Here is a 27232-nt window from a genome sequence, read left to right on the forward strand (position 1 = left end):
GCATGCTCCCCAAATCCAGGCAACATCCTTGTAAATCTCCCCTGCATCCTTTCTATGGTTTCCACGTCCTTCCTGTAGTGAGGTGACCAGAATTGAGCACAGCACTCTAAGCGGGGGTCTGACCAGGGTCCTATATAGCTGCAACATTACTCTTGGCTCTTAAACTCAACCCACGATTGATGAAAGCCAATGCACCATATGCTGTCTTAACCACAGAGTCAACCTGCACAGCAGCTTTGAATGTCCTGTGGACTTGGACACCAAGATCCCTCTGATCCTACTGATATATGACATTTGGGAAGCATGGGCAAAACAACACAGTTGCTATTCATGAAACCAGTCACATGTAGTAATTGCTTTCAGTGATTCATATTTTTAAACTGCCAGGACGTAATAGTTCAAACTGAGCTGTTAGAAGTTTTAAATGGATTCTTTAACAAAAAATTTATTTTAAACTATCTGCACCCTGTTTTAATTAGGACAGCTCAGAACCAATTTGACGTCTAAATCATGGTACTTCAGAACTTCCCTGGATCATGCATTTACAGAGCCTGACCACATCTGAGGAACATCACACTGGAGCTTGCCAGCTCACCAGAGAAAGAAAAGCAATAAACACGGCCCATTTGAATGGAAGGTACCACTGAAACTTATTGAATGTTGAAAGGACGCTCACAAAAATGATTCCAGGATTGAAAGGCTTATCGTATGAGGAGCATTTGATGGCTCTGGGCCTGTACTCACTGAAATTCAGAAGAATTGGGGGTGGGGGTGGTAGTGGTATCTCATTGAAAGGCCCAGAGAGAGTGTATATGGAGAAGATGTTTCTTATGGTGGTGCAGTCCAAGACCAGAGGACATGGCCTTAGAATAGAGGGATGTCCATCTGAATCACAGATGAGAAGGAATTTCTTCAGCCAGCGAGCGGTGAATCTGTGGAATTCGTTGCCACAGGTAGCTGTGGAAGCCAAGATAATGGGTATATTTAAACCAGAGGTTGATAGATTCTTGATTAGTCAGAGCATGAAGGGATACTGGAAGAAGGCTGGAGTTTGAGACTGACACAGAAATGGATCAGCCAGACTCGATGGGCAACATGCCCCAGTTCTGCTCCTATAATCTTATGGTTACGTTCCACAGCTTTCCTCGCTTACTTTAGTAGTTTGTGGGTATAGACACCTGTAGCAAAAGAATGAAAGTCCAGATGGCAATGGCAGAGCATTTCAGGAAACTCCCACATTCCATTTATATAGTAGCAATAATACACGTAGCTTTGTACTGCCACAACCTGTCAAACAAGATATTCAGTAAAAGGTTCATTTATACTGCACAAACGTACTTAGCAGTTGAAACAAAGTCATTCAGTTCACCACCACCTTCCTCCAGAGCTTCCAGGGTTCTTGCTTCTCCAGTGGACTGAAGACCAATCACCACACACTAGAAGTAAATAGAAAAATTAAGCCATTAGGATAGATTAGACATAGTACAGTGCAGAAGCTGAAATCGAGCTTGCATGCACCATTTGTGCTGGAAGCTCATTCCACACTCTCACCACGCTGTGAAAAGGTTTCCTCTCATGTTCCCTTTAAACTTTTCACTTTCACCCTTAACCTATGACCTCTGGTTGCAGTCCTACCCAACCTCAGTGGAAAAATCCTGCTTGTATTTACTCTATCTATACCCCTCAGAATTTTGTACATCTCTATTAAATCTCTGCTCAATCTACTACATTCCAAGGAAAAAAGTCCTAACCTATTCAATCTTTCCTTACAACTCAGTTCTTCCAGTCCTTGCAACATCTTTGTAAATTTTCTCTTTCAATCTTATTTACATCTTTTCTGTAGATAGGTGACCAATACTGTACACAATACTCCAAATTCAGCTTCACTGTGTTTCCTCCCACAGTCCAAAGACACACTGGCTGACAGGTTAATTGGTCATTGTAAATTGTCCCGTGATTAGGCTAGGGTTAAAATGGGGGACTGCTGATTGGCGTGGACTTGAAGGGCTGGAAGGGCCTATACCATGGTGTATCTTAACAAACAAATAAATATCTATTTACAGTGCTGTTGTAGGAAAGCAGCATCCATCATCAGGGAACCCCACCACCCAGTCCAATCTCTCTTCTCGCTTCTGAAGGTGCAAAAGCCTCAGGACTTGCACCACCAAGTTCAAGAACAGTTAGTACCCTTCCACCATCAGGCTCCTAAAACCAAAGGAGATAACTACACTCGCTTGCCCCACAACCAATGATCTCACTTTCAAGGACTCTATCTTGTTATCTCATGTTCTCATTATTTATATTTGCATTTGCAGTTTGTCATCTTCTGCACTCTAGTTGACTTTCATTGATCCTGTTATAGTTACTATTCTATAGATTTGCTGAGTATCACAGGAAAATGAATCTCATGGTGACATACATGTACTTTGATAATAAATTTACTTTAAACTTTGAAATAAAATTACAAAAGATTACACACATGTAGAACAGGCATAAATGTAGCAAATCAACTTCAATGTGTGAGCCATTAGATTTTAGATTAGATTAGAAAGTGAATTGGCCATTGGTGTAGTGACATCAGCGCCAGACTTCGAGGCAAATGGCCCAGAGTTCAAATTATGACCAACCCCTTGAACGCTTTCCACCTGTGCTGGGTTGAGTGACGAGCTAGCAACTCGAGCTTGTAAAACAATAACAGTCAAAATGCTATGGAAACAGCAAAAAATGCCGCTCAGTGGGCCACAAGGCATGAAAAGCAAAAAGCAAAATGAATAACTGGAACATAATGCAATGACAATAAAGGAGAGAAGATCTGACACAAGTGTACAAGGCAGGACAGGCGTGACTTAGTCACAGAAAGTTACTGCACAGAAACATCCCACTGTGCCCATGCCAACCATGGTGCTCACCTCTGCCAATCTTACTTACTCTCCCTGCCTTCCTTTCCTAAACCAACAACCGGTCCAAACAACTCAGTTTGGAAAGGAACCCCACATGTGAGTATGTAGACATTGTGGGTGTGCTGTGAGTACTGTATGTGGTTGCAGATTCGAGGATCCAGTGAGTGAAATGGAAGACGCAGATTGAGAATGAGTATTGAGTATTTACTTGAAAATGAACAATGAAACCCTAAACCAGGCGTCAAGCTGAACAAGTCTGAACGACACAAAACCACAATGTTGGACATTCAGTCACCCTTTAATTGAACCGGTAAATCCATCAAATTGCTCCAAGCCATGAAATTGAAGAATTGAAGAACTAAGCATGCTATAAAATTAATTCTTAACTAAACAAAAGCTGTGGGGGGGGGGGCACCTATGTCTGCAACACTCTTTCTAATGGTTCTTCAGCGCTGGTCACATCCTCAGCCCGCAGTGGGCCCTGGAGACAAAAGAAAAAGGCTGAGCCCTCCACACGTACTATTTTATACCCTTGAGGCAACCCTCAGTAACTGGCGCCACGGCACCCAAACCAACCAATGGGAAACAGTGGCTGCATCCTTCAAATGGGCCAATCAACAAATGACATGGCGGAAGCAGCTTTCAACCCACCCCACCACCATGACAGTCAGAACACTTGCAGCCTACCCCCAGCACATCATCAGTTGCATTGATTGTTAACGCAAATGACCCAATTTACTGTGCATTTCGATGTACAGAGTGAGAAATAAATTCATCTAAAAGTTGCAGTAGTACCTGCCTTGGCCACCTCTCTGGCAGCTCATTTCAAATATTCACCACCTTCTGGTGAAGAACACATTCCTCTCACCTTAAAACCTGTGCCCTCCATTTCCTGGGAAATAAACTGTCTTATTTACGTCCATAAATTGTGTCAATCTCTATGCAGACACTCCTTAGCCTCCTATGAGAACTAACAGAGCCTATCCAATCTCTTATAGACAGCCCTCCAGTCTAGGCAACATCCTGGAGAATCATTTCTGTGCCCTGGGGAAGCTACAGGGCTCAAGGAAGAGAATACTCACGTCTTGAAACACATCGTGATGGAGAGCACTCAGTAAACACACTTCTTACACATGTGCATTTACACACACATAAACATTGCACTGTCACTCTGCTGTCGTTGGGCGCAGTGTATGCACTTCAATGTCCTCCCCGGTATATTCCTATAATGAGTTTGAAACCAAGCTGATGCACTCAGGTTGGCCTTATGGTGCTTTTCCCACCATACATGACAGAATATTCCATTTCTTTAGTATTGGAGACCTGTAAATGTGTATCTGTTGTTTGTATACTGTATCTAATGGAGATGCTTTTGTTCATTGTGTAATATGATTGTAACTACATTGTGGGGTGCAGCATCGTACTTTAATTCACGTGTAGTCTAATGTTAACTCTGTGGGTAATTAAAGATGGTATGTTTTAGTGTCGAATAAGAAGCTCATTGCCCTCCGTGCAAGAGAGATGGGTTGCCTGGAGTTCACACTGGACAAGAAATATGTATGAACCTATTATTGTGTTTTCTGGTAAATATAGTTTTGTAAATAATGGCAGCTTTCTTTTCACTATTTTCACTAGATTTTGTAACTTTGATTTTTGATGCACCTAATAAACACCCTTGCACTGAAGTCATTTTTCTCTTTGGTCGTTGCATGTATCTAACACACATCCACATTACAAAGGAGGAAAAAGTTTAAGTCTTAAAAACCAAAGGGTGGTAAATCCCTAGGACCCGAACAACAGTATCCAAGGACATTGTGGGAAACCAGGAAAGAAATTACTGGGCCCTGGTAGAGATATTTCTATCATTAGAAGTGGGTGAGGTACGTGGAGAGAGGAAGGTGGTGAACATTGTGCCTTTATTCAAGAGCTGCAAGGCCAAGCCAGGGAACAGCAAATTAATTGGCGGGGGAACTCAGCTGGTTGAGCAGCAACTCTTGGATGAATGGAATTGTCAATGTTCTGAGCCAAAACCCTGCATCAAGGAACAAAGGGCAGGTGAGCTCAACACCAGTATTAGGAAAGTTACTGGAGGGGCAGTGTCGACCAGCAATTGGAAAGGCAAGGTCTGATTAGGCACTGTCAGCACAGCTTTGTGCATGGGAAATGTCTCATAAATGTGACGGAATTTTATTCTGAAGAGGTGACTAAGAGGATTGACAAGCTGGGCAATGCCTCTCCTGGTCACTTTGGGACAAGGTTTGGTCTGGACGGGTACATTTCAAGGGATCTTGGGTGAGCTAGCCAATTGGACACTAAGCTGGTTGGTGGTAGGAGGGAGAGGGTGGTACTGGAGGGTGAATTTTGAGACACCTGGTCTACAGATAGTGTGCCACATTGGGTCCACTGTTGCTCATCATTAGCATTAACGATTTGTCATTTAACAGCCTATGCTTGAGTGGAGAAGATATTTATTATTATTACTTTTTTTCCTTGCAGTTTGTTATCTTTTGCACATTGGTTGTTTGGGCGTGGTCTTTGATTGACTCTATTTCACTTCTTGGATTTACCGAGCATGTCTGCAAGAAAACGAAACTCAGGGTTCTATGTGGTGACATACGTGTTTCAGTTCAAAGTAAACTTATTATCAAATAGTATTTTGGTGTTGCGGCATACAGGCATGGTCTGCATCACTTGATAAGTTAGAAGGGAAAGTGAACACAGTGCTATCAGTGGAAAATGTGCACTTCTGACCTTATGAAGAGAGGGCGGTCATTGACAAATATGCAAGGGGTTGCTACAGTAGTCTCTGCTTTACTTAGGACAAGGAAAGCAAAACCAGTAGCCACACAAATACAAGATAAAAGCCCAAAAGCTAAGAAAGTTCATTCAGATTTTCCCTAACCAGAGGTTAGCCTCCAACTTCTGGTAATTTTCCCCCTCCTCCTTCTCTCCTTCAATATCCCACTCTGGCCTCACCTGCCTATTCACCTTCCCCTGATCCCCTCCTTCTTCCCTTCCGCCAATGGTCCACTCTCCTCCCATCAGATTTCTTCTTCTCCAGTCCTTTACCATTTCCACCTATCTCCTCCCAGCTTCTCACTTAATTCCCACCCACCTGGCTTCACATATCACTTTCAAGCTTGTTCTCATTCCTCCCACCCCCTACCTTCTTATTCTGGTACCTTCCCCCCCTTCCTTTCCAGTCCTGATGAAGGGTCTCGGCCCGAAACATCAACTCGTTTTCCCTCTCCATAGATGCTGCCAGACCTGCTGATTTCCTCCGGCACTTTTGTGTGCACTACAAAAATTGATTAGCAGGGTTCCCAACATTTTGCATGCCATAGGCCAATACCATGAAGCGAGAGTTCTGCAGACCCCAGGTTGGGAACCCCTGTTCTAGATGCTAGAAGAATGCGAAGGGAAGCTAGAAAAGGGTGAACAAGAGAACATAGGCCAGCTCAAGCCTAGTTTGTCACACAGGTGCGGCCATGACCACAAGGTCATCTGCCTGCTTAAACTCATCTTGGCTCAATACTCCTCTATCTCTTTGATTAATAAAAAAAAAAACCCTCCAATTTGAAATTAATCAATCGAACATGTATTTTTAGAAGTATTTTTCTTCACGCTCTGGTCTTTAACTGTGTGACCCTAGATTGTTGTTCCCCTTAACGATGTCCCTATACTTCTTTCAAGTTCTCCTTAACAGGTTGAAAACTTGCCTCCATAACGTTACCACAAACATTCCAAGTTCTTTAAAACATATACTTAGATTATGTAATTTAACTCTAGGGATAAATAGAGGTTGCATGCATTTACTAAATGATGGTGTCAGAACTACTCTGGATACAATTGAACATGGGTTTTGTATATCTTTAACAGGTTTAAGCTGCTAGAAATGGACTAGCAAAGAAAGGAATTTTGAATGGACATAAATCCATTGTTGGGTCAGATCTTGTGAATGGGTGTGGGTTGAAACCCAAGGATATGTAGTGCTTTGATTTACCTATATAACAATGGTAATCACTTAGGTGAGGTAGAGATTGAATTTGGTTCCTCCTGGATGTCATAGCCGGGGTGGTGCTGGGGAAAAGTTCCCATAACCTATTAAATGTTCCCAATCACGTGTGTCTCAAATAGCCTCTGACAACCGAGTCCAATTCCTAGCCTTCATGTGTGGCTTCACTATTAAGCCTAGCGGAACTGTTTCAACTGACAAGAGAAGGGGCAAAGGCAGGTTATTGGAGCCTTAAAACCAGTCACTTCGGGCTGATGAGGCTCATCAGCTGTGGTTGGTAGTTTATCTTGGAGAAGGAAAACCCTGACCTCAAACCTCTGCTGCCTTGCAGCCACTAATGGGGAAGGCTTTGGGAGTAAACCCCAAGGGAAAAAAATTTTGCACTACTTTTTTTCTATATTTATCATGTATTCATTGTACTGTTGATGCAAAGTCAACAAATCCCATGACATATGCCAGTGATATTAGTCATAGAGAAGTACGACACAGAAACAGGCCTTTGGCCCATCTCGTCCATGCCAAAACTCTTTAAACTATGACCTCTGGTTGTAGTTCCACCCAACCTCAGGAAAAAGCCTGCTTGCATTTCATCTATAGCCCTCGTAATTTTGTATACTTCTGTCAAATCTCCTCTCAATCTTTTACGTTCCAAGGAGTAGAGTCCTAACCTATTCAATCTTTCCCTATAACTCTGGTTCTCCAGACTCGGCAACATCCCTGTAAATTTTCTCTATACTCTTTCAACCTTATTTACATCTTTCCCATAGGTAGGTGACCAAAACTGCAGATACCATCTCACCAACGTCTTACACAACTTCAGAGATTGAATTTAAACAATCTCTTTTCTGTTCAACAACATGGTTAAACTGCTGTTAACAGCAGCGAATTAACAATTGTAGGGAGGAAAACAAAAGCCGACAAGGCCTGAACCAGTATTGATCAATGTCACAAGTCTCTACAGTACACTAAAGGTTAATGGTTATGGTTGCACCTTCATTAAAAGCACAGATCACACTAATCTCATCATTTTTGACGCTAATCACACTGCAGTCACTGGAAGACTGTTATTGAAGACTGGTTAGTGAAACCATTACAATGAAACGTCCACAACCAGATTGTCACACACAGGTTCCTAACCCTAACTCAACATAAATTTATTGTAGGTAATTATGAGCATGTTGAAGTGTGAAAAACCACAAACACTTCCAGGCACATTGATGGCTCACAGATAACCATCTCTATTGGCACTTAATGGAGACAAGCTCGCTCCACAGCCCTGCAAATTTTCCACTTCACTATTCACACAATTATCTCATGAAAGAACATTTGTGGCAAGCTATGTTATGATCTGACAATGATTTCAAAGAAAAATTGCCCAACCTTTATTTTTAATAACTCTTCTTAAAAGAAAATTTCCCTTTACCCAAAGCCTTTTCATGAAATCTCCTTCTTCCCCATCAAGTACCAACATTATCCCTTATATATCTGAAAGTCTAGAGCTTAAAAAGCAGATAATATTTCATTAATAAAGTACAGTGGATTCCACATAACAGCAACACATCGAGACACAATTACATTTTGGCCCAATTAGTCAAAGTTCATGGAAACAGTTAAAAGATATAAAAAAGACAGACAACTACTTAACTGAGTAACAAATTTCTATTTACTTGAAATACAGAACACAACCAATACTACTACAGTACTATAAAACTGTATTAGTACGCTGCTGTGTTCTTTTGATTGACTGCAGATGAACAAAATCAATGCAGACACCTCGTGCAGATAATGGACTGCCTTCACACAATGCTTTCAACGATTGCATCTTCATTGTCATTATAACATACAAGGTGACTTTTGATACCTTCAAATTCTTAATTCCTAACTTGTTGAAGCAGTGAAATTGCTTCATTTTCACTCCCAGCTGTTTCTGGCATCTCCAAGCCGGAATGTTTGAAACTGCAGTGAGCAAAACAGTTCTGAATAGCCTTCCTGCTTATTTCTCACCAACCATCAGTGACTAAAATCACTGTCTTTTTGAACACAAATACATGCAACTGATGCTATTTAAAAGTCGGTCGCTCAAGCACGGAGTAGTGTCTAACTAATGGCCACAAAGCAAGCAAAAAGCATTCAAAACCAAAGTTTGCAACACCAGACATTACTGCAGCCCATTCAGAAGTCCACAGATGCCAATTCAGTATGCCTCAGTCTAGCACAGAGCGATATCAGTGATTTTGGCTCAGCCACATTCTGCAGCAGTGAATCCCACATTCAAACCAGCTCAGGGTAAAGAGGCTACTCTACTACATTTAATATTGGCCCCACACATGAATCATCCCATTTAAAGAAGATGTTTATCGATCATTACCTTTCCATTTTTGATCTCTTCACGGGCAAGTTGGACGATCCTTTTAACTTTGGAAGCTATGCAGAGATATTTAAAGAACCGCTGATGTGCTGACCAAAACTGTCCCCACATGGACTTCTTCATTCGTTGCTCCGCATCAATCAGCTCTGCTGACATTTGAAATTTCTCCCTTGCCTCCACCCACTGAAAAAATTATTAAAAAGTCAACATACAAAAATCAATTTTTTTAAAGAAACAAATCAAAGCAATTTTACACTTCATGGGAAAGGAAAATGCTAACTGTATCTGTGTTGCAGTACTGCTCTTGAAACAATTAAGATTTTAAACTGTACATAAAATCTTTAAACAAATAACCTCAAGTTACTTGACCACAGAATGACCCACCTTTGGTAAGGCCATAAATGGGAGTATACCATTTAGTACCTTGGTAGGTTGAGTGAACTAGGGCTTTTCTCTTTGGAGCACGGGAGAATGAGAGGATATGTGATAGAGGTGGACAAGGCAAGAGGAATGGGCACAGCAGATAGCCAAAGACTTTTCCCCCAGGGTGGCAACGACTAATACGTAAAGGCATAATTTTGAGGTGACTGGATGAAAGTACAAGGGGATGTCAGAGGTTTTTTTAAAAAAAATATACAGAGTGTGGTGTATGCCTGACACTGCCACAGCTGGTGGTAGAGGCAGATACATTAGGGGCATTGAAGAAACGCTTAGATAGGCACATGGATGAAAGAAAAATGGAGGGCTTTAGGCTTTTGGGAAGGATGTGACCTTAGTGTAGGTTGAAAGGTCGGCACAATATTGAGGGCCAAATGGCCTGTACTGTGCTGTAGCGTTCTAAGCCTCATCACCCAGGATGCCCCTCTCCTCATTACTACCATCAGCAAGGAGGGACAGGAACCCTGAAGACATGTGCTCCATATTTTATCAACAACTTCTTCCCCTCCCCCATCAGATTTCTGAATGGACAAACCTCACTATTTTTTGCATTACATACTTAACCTTTTTTTAATGTACATTTCTTATTATAATTTATAGTATATTTTACACTGCTGCCACAAAACAGCAGATTCCTCAATACACATCCATGATAATAAACCTGATTCTGTGGTCACATTCGAGCAGATCAGGACTGACTTTCCCTGTTATAACCTTTGACTCTTTTAACATCCTGAAGTCTCTCAACATCTTTCATGACTACACTGAATGACCATGCCTTTACAGTCCTTGTGGACAGAGAATACCAAACATTGAGGTGAAGAGATCCTTACTACCATCATCCTGAATGGCCCAGACAGGGGAAACACCGACCCTGCAAATACTTTGTATGTTTTAATGTGATTGTCTTTTTTTCTGAAGGTCAGTCTACTCACATTGGCTAGCTGTGCTAATGCACACAAAAACCTTCGACAAATCATATTCATTAAAGATAGAGCTGTGGGAACCTTATTATCCTGGATTCTCTTATGTTTTCTCTCATACTGATATGATAAAATAATAACTATGATGGCGTGCAAAACAGTTTGTCACTGTTCCTTGGTATGTGTAACAATACCAGTTCCTACATCTGTCATTTTGTGGATTATGTGGAACAGTTTCAGTCCTAGTCACTCTCTCAGTACTGATGACCAGACTGTCATTGCTTCCTCCATTCACTCAGAAAATGAAAATGCTGTCACTTCTGCTGCCAGTTTCCACCCGTCTCTCCCTTTCAGTTCCCAACTTCCCTTTTTCTTGCTTGCTCTGTCTGGCACAAACTACAAGCCTACAGATTCTCAGAGCCATTTTAAGCATACTTCCTCTCAATCTGCACACCTGTGAAGGATTCCAGTAACCAACCCCTCAAAAAAAAAAATTTAATTATCACCTGGACTTTTACATGGGTGTGGGGACAAGAATGAGTCAGATATTTTCATTAGTTTTCTGTCCTGCTAAAAGTAAATCCACGTGCTACCACCAAGGAGGTACAAGAGCCTGAAGAGACACACTCAAAGTTTCAAGAAGAGCTACTTCCACTCAGTCAGATGTCTTTTTTTTTTTGCTATTTTTTGACTACTTATTTAATATACATGTACAGCTACCACAAAATAACAAATTTCACAATATATGCCAGCGAGAATAAACCTGACTCTGAGATATTAGTAGCTGGTCCTGACCAATGGGGTTTCATTACCAAGATTAAATTTCATTCACACTTCTGTTACAGTGGTCCCACATCGGAAGGGTAATCGTGGAAACACTCCCCACCTTGGGAACATCAGTGGCAGCTGTAGCACGTCAACGACGCCCAAGTGAAATGTCAGATAACTGAATCCAAACCAGAAATCAAACACGGCCCAAATCTGCCAAAAATGCTAACTTGTAATTACTGCTCCCTTTAAGCTGCGCGGGTACACGGCCGTGCAGTCACTGAAATGCTTCTTTGTTGCCACGCAGCAGGAACTTCCATTTATATAATTCTGAATTTAGGCTAACATAATTTAGAAATCTATGTTAATTGTGAAATACTTTACAATTAATGTATTAATGACTATAATTCATACATTTTCTAAATTATAAATATACCACAATCTTAACTTGGGTCAATGTTACAAATTATAACACTATAACAAATTGTAACAATAAACACAACAACATCGTCATCTAGTCAAAACATACTATTTTTCCCCTAGTGCCACTCAGTTGTTTTGACTGCCTGACATTGTTTACTTGTGTTGTGAGTTGTGGCTTGTGTTTATTTGATGCGCATATTATAAAAAACATTTATAAAGTGCCACACAGTTTTCAGGCCATGCTCAGAGCAATGGCTGGTCTGTGCAGCTGTTAAACAAAATTAGAGTGAATGTTGTCTGTAATGTTCATCTAATCTCTCACTTCACTAAATGCATGGTTGAAGCCTTAAACTGAAAAGACATAAATATCATGTGTAATCGAGGTGCTTGATTAGAACTACAAGCTCAAATAAACATGATTTTAAAACATTTCTTCATTGTTTGTTTGTTCGTTCACTTGAGCATTAAATCCATGTAACACAAGTCCAACGTGCAAAATATTGGGATTAATCCCATTCCACAAACAGCTCTACAGAAATCTGCTTGCAATTCCAAGACCAGCAGCTCTGGGAAGCTTGCTGCTACTACTACTACAAGCAAGGACCTGATCCTCAGAAGATCAGGTGTAGGGTACATTTATGTCGTTGGTATTTGGGGAAACTGATTTGCTCCAAGATTCAGCATCAAGCAAGACTCATATCATGATTTTCTTTGCATAAACAACTCAAATGATAATATTGTCAGAATCTAAATCAAAATCAGGTTTAACATTTGTAGCATAGTTGCAAAAAAAAAGTTTGTGAACCTTTTTGCAATTACCTGATTTTCTGCATTAACTAGTCATACAATGTGGCCTGATCTTTATCTAATTCACAATAATAGACAAACACAATCTGCCTAAACCAATAACAAATAAAAATTGTATTCCTTATCATTACTGAGTACACTATTTAAACAATCACAGTCTAGGTTTAAAACAGTATGTGAACCTCTGGGGTAATGTTTTCTACAAAAGCTATTTGGAGTCAGGTGTTCCAATCAATGAGATGAGATTGGAGGTGTGGGTTGTAGAGGTGCCCTGTCCTTTAAAAAAGGCACAAAGTCAGGTTACTGATTACAGCCTGCTCTTCTCAAGATAGATCTGTTTATGCACACCATGCCTTGATCAAAACAACTTTCAGAGGACTTTAAAAGAAGAATTGGTGAGATAAATGAAGCTGGAAAAGGCTAAAAAAGTATTTGTAAAGACCCAAGTGTTCATCAGTCCACAGCAAGATAAATTGGCTACAAATGGAGGAAATTCAGTACTGTTGCTACTCTAAGGAGTGGGCCTCCTGCAATGATCATACTAAGAGCACAATGTGCAATGCTGAATGAAGTGAGAAAGAACCCAAGGGTAATAGCCAAAAATCTATAGAGATCTCTAGAACTTGCTGAAGTCTCTGTTCATGAGTCCACTATAAGAAAATCAATGAACAAGAATGGTGTTCACGGAAGGAGACTGTGGAGGAAACTAATGCTCTCTAAAAAATAAAAATCACTGCTGCACATTTGCGTAAGACCACTTGACATTTCACAATGTTTTTGGGACCACGTTCTGTGGACTGGGGAGACAGAAGTTGAACTTTTTGGCAGAAATGCACATGTCTATGTTTGGATGTAAAAGAGCACTGCACACCAACACTGAAACCTCATCCCAATCGCGAAGTATAGTGGAAGGAGGAACATCATGGTTTGGGGCTGCGTTGCTGCCTCAGGGACTGGACAGCCTGCAATCACTGAGGGAACAGTGAATTCAAAATTGTGTCAAGACATTTTACAGGAGTATGTCAGACAATGGAGGAATGGTCTAAAATTCCTTCTCGCCTTTGCGCAAATCTGATCAGCAGCTACAGGAAATATTTTGTGGAGCTTATTGCTGCTAAAGGAGGTTCTTCCAGATACTAAATACAAGGGTTCACATACTTTTTCCAGCCTGGACTGTGAATGATTAAACAATGTGTTCATTAGAGACATCTGAAGTACAATTGTTTATGTGTTATTATCTTAAGCAGATTGTGTTTGTCTATTATTGTGACTTAGATGAAGATCAGATCACATTTTATGAGTAATTAATGCAGAAAACCAGGTAATTGCAAAGGGTTCACAACTTTTTCAAACCGTATGTCAGGAATTTTGTTGTCTTTGCGGCAGCAGTACAATGTAATACATAATAGAAAAAAACATGAATTACAGCAGATTTATACATTAAGTAGCTAAATTAAACAAATAGTGCAAAAATAGGAAAAAAAAAAGTAGTGAAGTAGTGTTCATCGGTTCAATGTCCATTTAGAAATTGGATGGCAGAGGGGAAGAAGCTGTTCCTGAATCTTTGAGTATGTGCCTTCAGGCTCCTGTACTTCCTCCCTAATGGTAACAATGAGAACAAGGCAAGGCATGGTCTGGGGGTCCTTAATGATGGATGCCACATTACTGAGGCATCACTTCTTGAAGACATTCTGGGTACTAGAGGCTGATGCCCATGAAGGAGCTGACTAAGTTTAAGTTAGATACTCTCCATGGTATATCTGTAAAAATTTGCAAGTGTTTTGGTGACTTAAAACTCCTAATGAATTATAGCCGCTGTCATGCCTTCTTTGTAGCTGCATCGATACGTTGTTGGAAGACTTGAAATTATACAAAGCCTTTGGTTTGATGGATTTATCAGCCCACAGTTGAGATATGAAAACCAGGGACTTCAAAGCTCAAATCCAACACTATGATTGTTTAATCTTCAATTCTAACAAGAGCTACAGAAGCTCAAGTGAACACAGTGGTGTATATGAATCCCAGGGTGACGTACCCTCACATCAATACACTGAAAAGATTGAAAGCTTGCCAGACTTACCAGCTTAACTGCTCTATTATACATCTTTATATAATCTTGACTGAGGGGAACTTCTTCAATTTTGAAGGTTACTCCAGAAAAGCTCAGTTGTCTTGCTATGTACATGCCCCTCAGCTTCATATCCATGGCAACGATTTCCATTGCACCAACACCTCTGTTTCAAAGAAACAAAATCATGAGGTACATTCTAGCAATTGACAGTCATATGCTAAGACACGAGTATAAGGAATTAAAGGACATTTAATTTCAGCACACAGATTGTTACCATTATATTTCAGTGTTCAGACTCTAACTTACCTCCTCTCAACAGCCTGAATGAAATCACTGAACTCTTTGAAGGGTGTACCTTCTCCCCAGATTCCAAGTCGATTCATATAAGCCATATTGCGAGGTTCTGATGCACCTGGATGGCAGTGTTAGCGTAATGGAAGAATAAGTCATCAAAAGTCCTAAATATGTACGTCCAAATCCCCCTTCCACTATCAGCCTTAAAGCATTTAGTAGTTTTAAATTAAAACCTTTGCCGTATATGGAAAAACAAAAGGAGAGGACCTGTACATTAATTGACTGAAACGTTTGAATAATTAACACATTTGACTTCCTTCACTCTGCTTTGTTAATCCATTAGGTTTTGACAAATCACCGACGTATCAGGAGCATTTGTCGGCTCTGGGCTTGTACTCGATTTCAAGCCGAATTTCACATTCAAGCTCAAATGTCATTCAAGCATACTCACTGGAGTTTAGAAGAATGAGCGGAGATCTCATTGAAACCTATCAAATATTGAGAGACCTGAATAGAGTGGATGTTTCCTATAGCGGGGAAATCTAAGACTATTGGGCACAGCTTTGGAATACAAGGATGTCCATTTAGGGCAGAGACAAGGTAGAATTTCTTTAGCCAGAGGGTGGTGACTCTGGGGAATTCATCGCCACAGGCGGCTGTAGAGGGCAAATCATTGGCATTTTTTTTTAAAGCAGAGATTAATAAGATTCTTGATTAGTCAGGATGTTAAAGGTTACAAGAAAAAGGCAAGAGAATGGGGTTGAGAAGGATAATTAATCAGCCATGATGGAATGGCAGAGCTTGCTTGATGGATCAACTGGCCTAATTCTGCTCCTATGGCTTATGGTTAGAAGCTTGACAGAGAGGCTTTTCAGTATTAGAATGACTTCAGCCAGGTGTACGAGAACAACAGTGAGGGACTGGTTGGGGCTCTGTTTAAGGAATTAACAAAGAGTCCTCAGAATGCATTGGTGTCAGAGGGAGATCTAGAGGAATTTAACACTATGCAGAAGGTGGGTCATTTGGTACCAAGAAAGCAGAGACTGTAAAAGAAATGGAGAGCATCATAAGTGTGACAAATTTATATGGGAAAGGACTGGACAAAATTAGTAAGAAAGATGAAAAGTCATTAACCTGAACATTTAACTGTTTTCTTCTTCACTGTTGCTGCCAGATCTGATTCACATTTCTAACATATTGTCTTTTTATTTCACATTTCCACATTTGCAGATTTTACTTTACAATCACTTGCTCAAGGTTCCCCCCAACCCACAAGAGAATAAATTTAATTCAGTGATCACAAAATATGAAATTAAACTTACATCATTTAACCAAATAAAGGATTTTGCATACCTGTAGCACTGGCGTACACTACCCTAGCCTTTGGCAATTTGTTCTGCAGCTCCAATACTGCTAGTCCAGTTTTCGTGGGTTTTGAGGAACCAACAGGGGACAAATTTTTGGCTTTGTGGCATTCATCAAATACTATCTTCAATAAATCAGTTAAGAATATTTTAAAATATAACTTCTGTAAATAGCATGCAACCTGATTTGAACAAAGCAGAAGCAGTTAAGTGTTTATTAACGCTAGTCTTATGCACAGTATTAGTGGGATGTGGCTACACTGGAGAGAGTGCAGAGGAAATTCGAGAAGCTCAGTTTGTGGTCCTGTATGTGAAGGAGGCTGAGGAGGTACGTAACATTATGAAAGGCATGGATAAGGTAGATGAAGCTTATCAGGCATGGCTGGCAGCTTAGTTAGAAGGAAATCTCTGATCTCAAACCTCCGTTGCCTTGCAGCTATACCCACTCATGGGGAAGGCTTTAGGAGTAAACCCCAAGGAAGCATCTGGAGCTAGAGTCCCTCAGGCAGTCCTAACAATGAGTTCAAACACGGACTGCCAACTCCTGCCACGCCATTGGTGCTAAACTATATTGGTCTCTGCTGTTCCTTTGGGCTCATCAGCTGTGTAGCAATAGGGAGCCTGCTGCAGGGGCAACAGCTTGCTCTCCATATCGTACTGCCCTGGCTTGACTGTGTACTAGCTGCATATTACATAGACACCTGGGATGCAATGTCCATGCTCGACCCCGACCAAATGGAGAGCCTCAGGAATAGCATCAACTATACACCTCTAATTTTATATCTGATTTGTACAAAGCAGAAATGGTTAAGTGCTTATTATTGCTAGTCTTATGTACAGTAGCTCCAGCATACTACAATGATTGAATGTGCCATAAAACATGCAAATGCGTGCATAAAATGCCCACAGACGGGGTGTTGGAAACCACTACTGTAAAAATACTTTTTAGAAGATGAATCAATGCAAGGTTAAAGTTGTATTTTAATCATTTGTACTTTTTAATAAACTCATTTAAGACTGCATAAAGGGCAGTCTTTTCCCTCTGGTTGGGGAGTCCAAAACTGGGGGGCACAGATATAAGATAAGAGGGGAGAGATTTATTTATTTTTTGAGATACATGCATGAAACAGGCCCTTCCAGCCCTTAGAGCCGCACTGCCCAGCAACCCATTTAACCTGAGCCTAACCACAGGACAATTTACAATGGCTAATTAATCAAACTAACTGGTATGTCTTTGGACTGAGAGAGGAAACCGGAAGTCACCGGAAGATTGTACAAAATCCATACAGACACCTGTTGGAAATGAACCCGGGTCGTTGGTACTGTACAGCATTGGTGCATAAATGCAAGGCACAATGGAATCTTTATTCCCTGGAGCACAGGAAAATGGGTAACCTCAAAGCTGATAAAATTCTGGGAGCTATGAATAAGGTATACTGAGCAGTCTTCCCCCAGGGTTGGGGAGACTAAACTAGAAGGCACAGCTACAAGATAAGAGGGGAGAGATTTAAAAGAGAGGTGAAAGGTAACTTCTCTACAGAGAGGGTAATGAGTAACTGGAAATGAGGTGCTTGAGCAAGTGGTCGTGGCAGCTACAACTGCAACATTTAAGAGGCATTTGAACAGGTACATAGAGGGGGGAGACTTGGAGAGAGATTGACTGAACAATGGTAACTGGGACTAGCAGTGAGGAAGGACACTGTGGTCCAGCTGGGCCAAAGGGCCTGTTTCCATGGTGTATTGTTTTATAACCATGATACTGACAATGGCAAGAATTTTACATTAGTGGATCAAAGGCTTTTCCATAAATCTCCAGAGATGCCAAAAGAATTCCAGAGACTAGATCCCAGTAGCAGAAGGCAGGAGGGAGCCACAGAAGGAATTTGAGTCACAAAATGATGGTAGCAAAGGCTCTTCAAACAAAAATAGATATTAACTTGGAGCCATGGTGTGTCTGCCAGAACATGAATCTCAAGGTTGTATATAGTATACATACTTGGATGATACATTTACTTTGAACCTTCTTGTATAAGCCAAATGATAGCTTAATGAAGTAGATGGACCAAACTGAAGGTATATACTCAAGTTAACTCTTAGCTCCATGGCCAAGTACCATTACCACTTTCAGTGTGGTACGATAGCACAGTGGTGAGCACAATGCATTACTGTGCTAGTGATCTGGGTTCAATTCCCACCCTGTCTATAAGGAGTTTGTATGTTTGTCCTGTGGGTACCCTAGTTTCCTCCAACAGTTCGACAATGTATCGGTTGGTTAATTGGTCATTGTAAATTATCCCACGATTAGGCTGGAACTAAATTGGGGTTGCTGTGCGGTGCCTGAAGTTGGGCGGAACAACTTATTCCACACTGTATCTCAATGAACAAATAAATATCACACTGAAACACTGCAATGAGGAATCCTTGGGGCATACCATAGCCAAAAGAAGAATAACAAGAAAGGACTTTGACTACAGTCAAGTAGGCAAGAACAGAACTGGAAATGGGCAGGTTCACCAGACTACAGAGCGTAATGTCACATTAAAGTCCTTAAACCTATATCAAAAGAAATAAGTTCTGCCACAGACAAAAATAATCACACTACATTGTTAAACAAAGTACTCGTGAAGCTGGTAACTGCGGAAATTGCTCATGTAATTTGTGATGTAATTGCATCTTGATTAATTTTGATTTTGTTACTTTCAGAAGGGGAGGATCTACAGCTGAACTCATGGTGGTGGGTTGTCGCTCTTAGAGCTTGCTGAGTGGCCTAGCATTTTCATTAGCTCCAAGAGTGGGCTGGAAGACATGCAACTTTGGGGCCTGATTCCTCACTGGTGTTGCCAACTGAAGTGTCGCGGGAGATCAGAACATCAAGACAGCGGGTGCAGCTGTTGGAGGCCTCTGCACATGAGTGATCGCTCTCTCTCTCTCGATGGTGGTGGTGGAAGGGGAATTTGCTACTAATTCTCAAATTGGGGAACTCGAATTAAAGTAATGCTGCAGACCGTAACATCAAAACAGTGAGCTGTTGGTCTCCCTCTTGCTGCGGAAGGAGTGATATCTCTCCCTCCTCTGTCAGTGAGAGAGACCCTGGGGCATGTCAAACTGCTGGGTTATGGACTGTATTTTTTGACCAACTCTAGATCATGGTCTCTTTGGGGGCTTTGCTACTGCTTGCATGGTGGGGGGGGGGGGGGGGGGTGTGCTGACAATTCTTTGGAATAAGTGGGGGGAAAGGGTGGGGGCATTGGGGTGCTAAAGTTTTCTGATATCCATTCTTTGGGGCTTTTCTTCTGTTTCATGGATGTCTGCTAAGAGTAAGAATTTCAGGTTGTATCCAGTATACATTCTCCGATATTAAATGGAACCATAGAAACAGAACCTGCTACATTAATACTTCTATTTCCGTACTAACAAAGGATACCACTCCGTCGAAGTCTTCCCCACACCAGTGCAAGAGCTGCTTTAACCTGGTTTTATACTTTCCACCCGATTGACTTTCACCAATTAGTGAAGAGTAGGTTGCAAAAATGACGCCTTTCTTCACACTTCCATTTTGTTTGGAAGAGATTTTTCCATATTTGAACTGTAAAACAATAGGCTATATTGTTAACATTTGAAAAGAGATTATGATCAAAAACTCTCACTGCAGCCTTCTGCCGACTATGGTGACATTATTAATTTACACATTTCCAGAACTGGTTGCCAAGACCCAAGTAGTGTGAAGGGCTACAAATGTGTACATGTTATACAAGCACCAAGGTCAATGCATAATTCATTCAAATAATGGTGAGAGAAATGTCTCCGATCAAATCAATTCAGAGCACTTAAAACCAACTTTTAACTCATCATCATTATCATTCTGTGCCATGATGTATGGTGTGGGTGATCATGGCCTGTCAATGATCATGATTGTTCTTGGCAAATATTTCTACAGAAGTGGTTTGCCATTGCCTTCTTCTGTGCAGTGTCTTTACAAGACAGGTGACCCCCAACCATCCATTTCTAGCCTAATTTCCTCGCCTACCATCAAAAAAAGGACCCTTTATGGCATCACCTTCCATTCCATCAGCGATTCGAGAGTCAGTACCAAGCAAAAGTTTCAGGCACATATATATATATATAGCTGGGGTGCCTAAGACTTCTGCACAGTACTGTATTTGTCAATGTGGAGCATAGCGCAAGCTTATAAATCTGGCAGGAGCAAAGGATGTTGGGAATGGTGATGGTGGAGCACCACAGGAGGGGAGTGGGGCAGGTGGCAAAGGAATGCCAGGGGTGATGGGGTGGCACAGGTGCTGACACACCCAGTCCTGGGTCACCAGGCAATGTCACTTGATTCCAAACAATTGGTTTATTGATCATTACAGAACGTCTCTCTGGCGCTTTCTACTCCCTCCCCTCTTCTTGTCCACTTCCCACTCTCAAGTCTGCAGTAGAGACCCATATCAGAATCAGGTTTATTATCACTCACACACGTCATGAAATTTTTTTTTTTGCGGTAGTTCAGTGCAATACATAAAATTATTATAGTACTGCCCAAATGTCTTAGGTACCTTAGCTATATATACAATTACAAGAAAAAGCTTGTGAACCCTTTGCAATTATTTGGCTTCCTGCATTATTTACTCATAAAATGTGGTCTGATCTTCATCTTATTAATAGACAAACACAATCTGTCTAAACTAATAACAAACTAACAATTGTACTTTTCATGCCTTTATTGAACACATTGTTTAATCATTCACAGTCCGGGCTGCAAAAAGTATGCAAACCCTTGTATTTATTAACTGGTAAAACCTCCTTGAGCAGCAATAAACTCCACCAGATATTTCCTGTAGCTGCTGATCAGACTTTCACAACGATGAGGAGGAATTTTAAACCAATCCTCCATTCAAAACTGTTTCAGTTCATCAATATTTCTGGGATACCTTGCATGAACAGCAGTCTTCAGCTCATGCCACAGCATTTCAATTGGGTTAAGGTCTGGACACTGACTTGGTCATTCCAAAACACAAATTTTCTTCTTTTTAAATCATTCTGCATCACCGGCACATACCATCGTCTACTCAGAGTGTTTGAAAACGGTTCAGTGGCAGCAATGTTACAGGCACATCAGACCATTATCTATTCAAACTGAGTGTTTGGAAATAGTTCAGTCATAGCAACGTCACAAGCACATCAGACTATCTTTTACACAAACAGAGTGTGTTTGGAAATGATTCAGGAGTGCTGCAAGAACATGGGATTGATTCTAGGCCTTGAACGCACCAACAAATCTAACTTGCTAAATAAAAAAGATTGCAAAGGTTCCTGCTAGCTAATAATGATCCTCGCTGATGTTCAAAATAATGTGGTTTCAAGCACAGACTGGATTCAAATTGGATGGCTCCAAAACCCAGTTATTACTATTTAGGTATGCAAAATAAACAAGAACAAAGAACCACATCCTTCCTGTAGAATGCTGACCAGAACTGCAGGCAGAATGCAGCTGAGTTTTTTCTAAAGTTGGAGCACAACTCCCTGGTTCTGTATTCAATTGCCCGATCAATATTCCAAATGAGGCCTCACCAATGCCTTATACAGCTTCAACACAACATTCCAAATTCTGTACTCAATACATTGATTTGTGAAGGCCAATGCATCAAAAGCTTTCTTTACAACCCTATCTACTTATGATGCCACTTGAAACAAATTGTGGACCTGTATTCCCAGATCCCTCGGTTCTACCGCAGAACTCAGTGCCTTACCATTCACTATGAAGACCCACCCTGGTTGGTCCTACTGAAGTGCAAAACCTTGCACTTGTCTGCATTAAATTCCATCTGCCATTTTTCAGTCCATAGCCCATTTTCCCAGTTGATGCAGATCCTTCTGCAAGCCATGACCCCCTTCTCACAGTCCACTACAACCCTAATCTCGAGGTCATCCACAAATTTACTGATCCAGTTAACATTATCACCCAGAACCAATCCCTGGGCACAACACTAGTTGCCTCTACTACCCTGTGCTGAAACTGGAGAGGGTTCAAAGGAGGTTCATGAAAATGATTCCAGGATTGAATGGTTTGTGACATGGAGAGTTTGACAGCTCTTGGCCCATATACATTAGAATTCAAAAGAATGAGAGGTGATGTCGTTGAAAACAATCTAATGGTGAAAGGCCTTGATAGAGTGGACATGGAGAGGATGTTTCCTATGACAGGAGAGTCTAGGACCAAAGGGGACAGCCTCAGAATAGAGGGGGTTCCTTTTAGAACGGAGATGAGGAGAAATTGCTTTAGCCAGAGAACGGTGAATCTGTGGAATTCTTTGCCACAGGCAGCTTAGAGGTCAAGTCTTTATGTATATTTAAGGTAGAGGTTGATAGATTCTTGATTTGTCAGGACATGAAGGGAGAAGGCAGGAGATTGGGGCTGAGAGGAAAATTGGATCAGCAATGAAAAAATAGCGAAGCAGACTCAATGGGCCAAATGGCCTAATACTGCTCCTATATATAATGGTCTTACGGATTCTTCCACGAAGCCAAATGTCTAATCCAATTTACTACCTCACCCTGAATGCTGAGCGACTGAACCTTCTTGACCAGCCTCCCATGTGGGACCTTGTCAAATACCTTACTAAAGTCCATATAGACAACAGCCACTGCCTTGTCTTCATCCACTTTCCAGGTAACATTGGTTAAACATGACCTGCTACACACAAAGCCATACTGATAATCCTTAATCTGTTTAGAACTATCCAAATACTGACGTTTCTGGTCCCTCAGAATTCCTTCCAATAACTTTCCCACAACTGATGTCAGACTCACCAGCCTATAATTTCCTGGTTTCTATTTAGAGCCTTCTTAAACTGCAGAACAACACTGGCTAATAGCACCACTCCTGTAGGATGTTTTTAATATCTCTACTACCAGCCAGGACATGCCCTCTTCTGGAGAGAGGCATTGAATGATTCAGGAACGAACACGAACGAACAAACACACACACACACACACAGTATTTCAGCTTTTCTCTTTTCCTCTATTATGTACTGCATTGTACTGCAGCCACAAGACAGCACATTTCACTATATACGAAGATGATATTAAACCCGATTCTGATATGAAAACGGACTGGCTTGCATCCAACAAAAAGTACCTGCTCAGAAACGAGAGAAGTTCACTACTGTACCTTATTCAGTGCATGGACCTGGATATTCTTTGCTCCAATATCTCTCAGATCCCTTTCAGCATCATACTTCAAATCATTGGATACACTAAACCTGGAATTGAGCAGAGAATGTTAGTGGAAGCCAATGACATTAAATACCCTCAATTATTTGGGTTAACATTTAATTTCTACCTACCATAGTGATCTTTTCCTACCAAGAAGGTAGTTTTCAAAGATGATGCCAGCAATGGTTCGTCCTTTACCCACACCAGCCCCGTCCCCTATCAGGAAGGCAGCACGATCCCCATTGGGGAGGAATGTTTCATGTTGCTGTGGATCAAATTAACAAAGAATGTACCTGATCTAATAACAGCTATGCACCATAAAGAAACGAGCAAAAGGTCTGAAAAACTCAGTACCTGAGCAGCATAGGTGATTGCTTCTAGCTGCAGAGCAGATAGCCACCCACTGTCAATGGTCTCCTCTGGTACAGTCAATCGATACCAAACTTCAGGAGGTGTCACACTGGATAAGGAGCTGGTCTCCACCACCGGGTCGGGATGGCGCAACCCAACTTTCACTGTGAACAGAATTACAGAAAACAGTTCAATTTACTGGTAAACATAACATATTGAACTCTGCTTTAGTAACCATGATACCTCTATTCCTCATCACTGTCGACATTGAGGAAATTGCCTCAACTTCACTCACCCCATGACTGAAAACACAAAGTTGAAAGACACCAGGCTTATTCAGTTCAGCACAGTGTTCGTCATCTGCAGGCCGTCCCGGTAAGATGAAGGATTCTTCATCTCACATTCTCTATATTTATTCTGATTATCATTCTTTCTTTCCTCTTTCTTTTTGTATTTGCATGTCATGTCTTTTTGGGCACAGTCTTTCATTGACTCTATTGTATTTCTTGTATTTACTGTGAATGTCTGGAAGAAAATTAATCTCAGGTATAGGAGCCATATACCTATTTTCTGTCCGATTGTATTGTATTGCGTGTTTATTATGGATAATTTGTCATATGAGTTGGGGGTGGGGGTGGCGGAAGTAAATGAGTATAGTTATGTATTCATGCTTTTGTCAGCATGGGTTCCTCAAGGCAAAATCTCACCTGACAAATCTGTAGGAATTCGTTGAGAAAATACCAAGCAGGATAGACAAAGGAGAACTGTGCTAAGAAGCGACAGATGGACTTCAACCCAAATAAGTGTGAAGTGGTTCATTCTGGTAGGTCAAATTTTAAGACAGAATATAATATTAATGTTAAGACTCCTGGAGGGTCAGAGAGATCTTGGGGTCTATGTCCATAGGACACTCAAAGGTGCTGCGCAGGTTGACAGTGTTGTTAAGAAAGTTTATGATTAAGCTTTAGGGTATCCTGCACAAGGACTCCCAAGTCCCTTTGCATCTCTGCATTTTGAATTCTCTCACCATCAAATAATAGTCTGCCCATTTATTTCTTACACCAATGCAAATGACCATACACTTTCCAACATTGTATTTCATTTGCCATTTCTTTGCCCATTCCCCTAAACTATCTAAGTCTCTCTGCAGACTCTCTGTATCCTCAACACTACCTGCTCCTCCACCTACCTCTGTATCATCAGCAAATTTAGCCACAAATCCATTAATCCAATTGTCCAAATCATTGACATACATCGTAAAGAAAAAGCGTGTTTGATGGCTCTGGGCCTGTATTCACTGGAGTTCAGAAGAATGAGGGGTGACCTCATTGAAACCTATCAAATGGTCAAAGGCCTTGATAGAGTGGATGTGCAGAGGATGTTTCCAATGGTGGGAGTGTCTAAAAACCAGAGGACACAGCCTCAGAATAAAGGGGCATCCTTTTGGAATGGAGATGAAGAATTTCTTTAGCCAGAGAGAGGTGAATCTGTGGAATTTGTTAACACAGGCAGTTGTGGAGGCCAAGTCTTTATGTATATTTAAGGCAGAGGTTGATAAGAATCCTGATGGGTCAGACCATGAAGGGATACAGGGAGAAGGCAGGAGATTGGGGCTGAGAGGGAAATTGGATCAGTCATGATGAAATGGCCAAGACTCAATGAGCCAAATGGCCTAATTCTGCTCCTACATGTTATGGTCTTAATCAGCAACTGAGGACATTGTAGTTTGTAACTTTGTGTCATGGACAATGTACAAAGGTTGCTTACTTCAGAACACAATCCGTAGGACCAGAGCACCCCGGTGCTTTGTACTTGTCATTGTATCATAGAAAATACAGAACAGAAACAGGCCCTTCTGCCCACCCAGTCCCTGCCAAACCATTTAAACTACTAGTCCCATCCACTTGCATACCCCTGCCATCCATGTAACTATCGAAACTTCTCTTACATTGAAATCAAAATTGCATCCAACACTTGCGCTGGCATCTCTTTCCACACTCTCACCATTCTCTGAGTGAAGGTTTCCCTCTCATGGACCCTTAAACATTTCACTTTATCCTTAATTCATGAAATCTAGTTGTATTTTCACCCAACCAGAGTGGAAAAAGCCTGCTTGCTTTTACCCTATCCATGATATAGAAAACTTCTATCAAATCTCCTCTCAGTCTTCTACATTCTAGGGAATAAAGGTCTAACCTATTCAACCTCTCCCTATTACTCAGGTCCTCCAGTCCCTGCAGCATCTTTGTAAATTTTCTCTGCACTCTTTTAAACTTATTTACATCATTCCTACTGTATTTAAGTTATGGGGAAAAAAAATCAGAGAGCTGTCATAACAAAAGGTGGCCATAAAAGTGCATTGTAATGGAAAACTTATTGTAAATTTATTCCTACATACTAAATTTTTATTATTTGTTTGTGCACATAATGCAACGGAGTAGAATTAGCACTGAACTAGAAGGACAAGAATTTGTTTCATAAAGGACCAATTCCTAAATGAAAACAGAAAGGAAATGTAGAAGCAGACAAACAAACTGGGGACTTTGAAGAAAAAGCTTACATTTCATTGGCATATATTCAGCATATGTGTCTGCATGTCCCAATTCCTCATCGTCCTCCTCTTCAGCCTCCTCTTCATCCTTCAGAGGCAATTTCTATCAAATATTACAAAAGAGAAATTTGGATTAAAAATTGAAAAAAAAAGCAGTTTAAGTTTTATTAGCCAAGGGACAGGTAGAACTCCAAACTGTTGAAGGAAGAAGCAGCACTTATGGAGAGGAGAGAGTGCAGCTGAATCTCAGGTTGAGAAACCTTATGGGTCATATCACCCACCCCCCCCACCAGATGCTGTTTGACCTACTGAGCTCTTCCAGTATTGCTCCAGATTCTGGATTTGCAGTCTCTTGCATCTCAGGAAAAATAAGCACAAACACATTGTCCACTTATCATCTACTACAAACCACATCTTATAACTTCTAAAGGAAGCTTTCAAATGGTTTTCACAAAGATTGGCATGCATTATTGATTAACAAACATCACAGGCAGTTTATATTTGATACCAGAATAAAGGGGGAATTTTAATTTCAATAAAATCTTTGTTTTGACTTAAATCTAACATTCTAGTTTAACTTGAGGAGGGAAATATCAGAAGCATCTATTAAGGATCACCTGTTCCATAAAGAATGTCGATTATTGAAAACTTTACAGAATATGGAATTTCTACCAATGTACTGTGGAGAGCATGCTAACTAGCTGCATCACTGTCTGGTATGGGAGGCGGTGGGGTTACTGCACA

General features: G+C 41.0%; 1 protein-coding gene across 1 annotated transcript in view; it reads right to left on the reverse strand.

The window, feature by feature from the left end:
- Positions 1-27232, reverse strand: part of sbno1 (strawberry notch homolog 1 (Drosophila)) — a 124149-nt gene that overhangs the window by 44606 nt on the left and 52311 nt on the right. Inside the window, exons 5-14 of the mRNA XM_073052000.1 lie at positions 26498-26591; positions 23941-24101; positions 23718-23851; positions 23543-23633; positions 19796-19957; positions 16361-16496; positions 15020-15125; positions 14723-14876; positions 9284-9466; positions 1339-1436 (exon numbers count right to left, since the gene is read on the reverse strand). Coding sequence (XP_072908101.1) covers positions 1339-1436; positions 9284-9466; positions 14723-14876; positions 15020-15125; positions 16361-16496; positions 19796-19957; positions 23543-23633; positions 23718-23851; positions 23941-24101; positions 26498-26591 — 1319 coding nt within the window. The remainder of the gene's footprint in view (positions 1-1338; positions 1437-9283; positions 9467-14722; positions 14877-15019; positions 15126-16360; positions 16497-19795; positions 19958-23542; positions 23634-23717; positions 23852-23940; positions 24102-26497; positions 26592-27232) is intronic.

Source organism: Hemitrygon akajei, chromosome 7 (assembly GCF_048418815.1).
Source record: "Hemitrygon akajei chromosome 7, sHemAka1.3, whole genome shotgun sequence".
NCBI lineage: Eukaryota > Metazoa > Chordata > Chondrichthyes > Myliobatiformes > Dasyatidae > Hemitrygon > Hemitrygon akajei.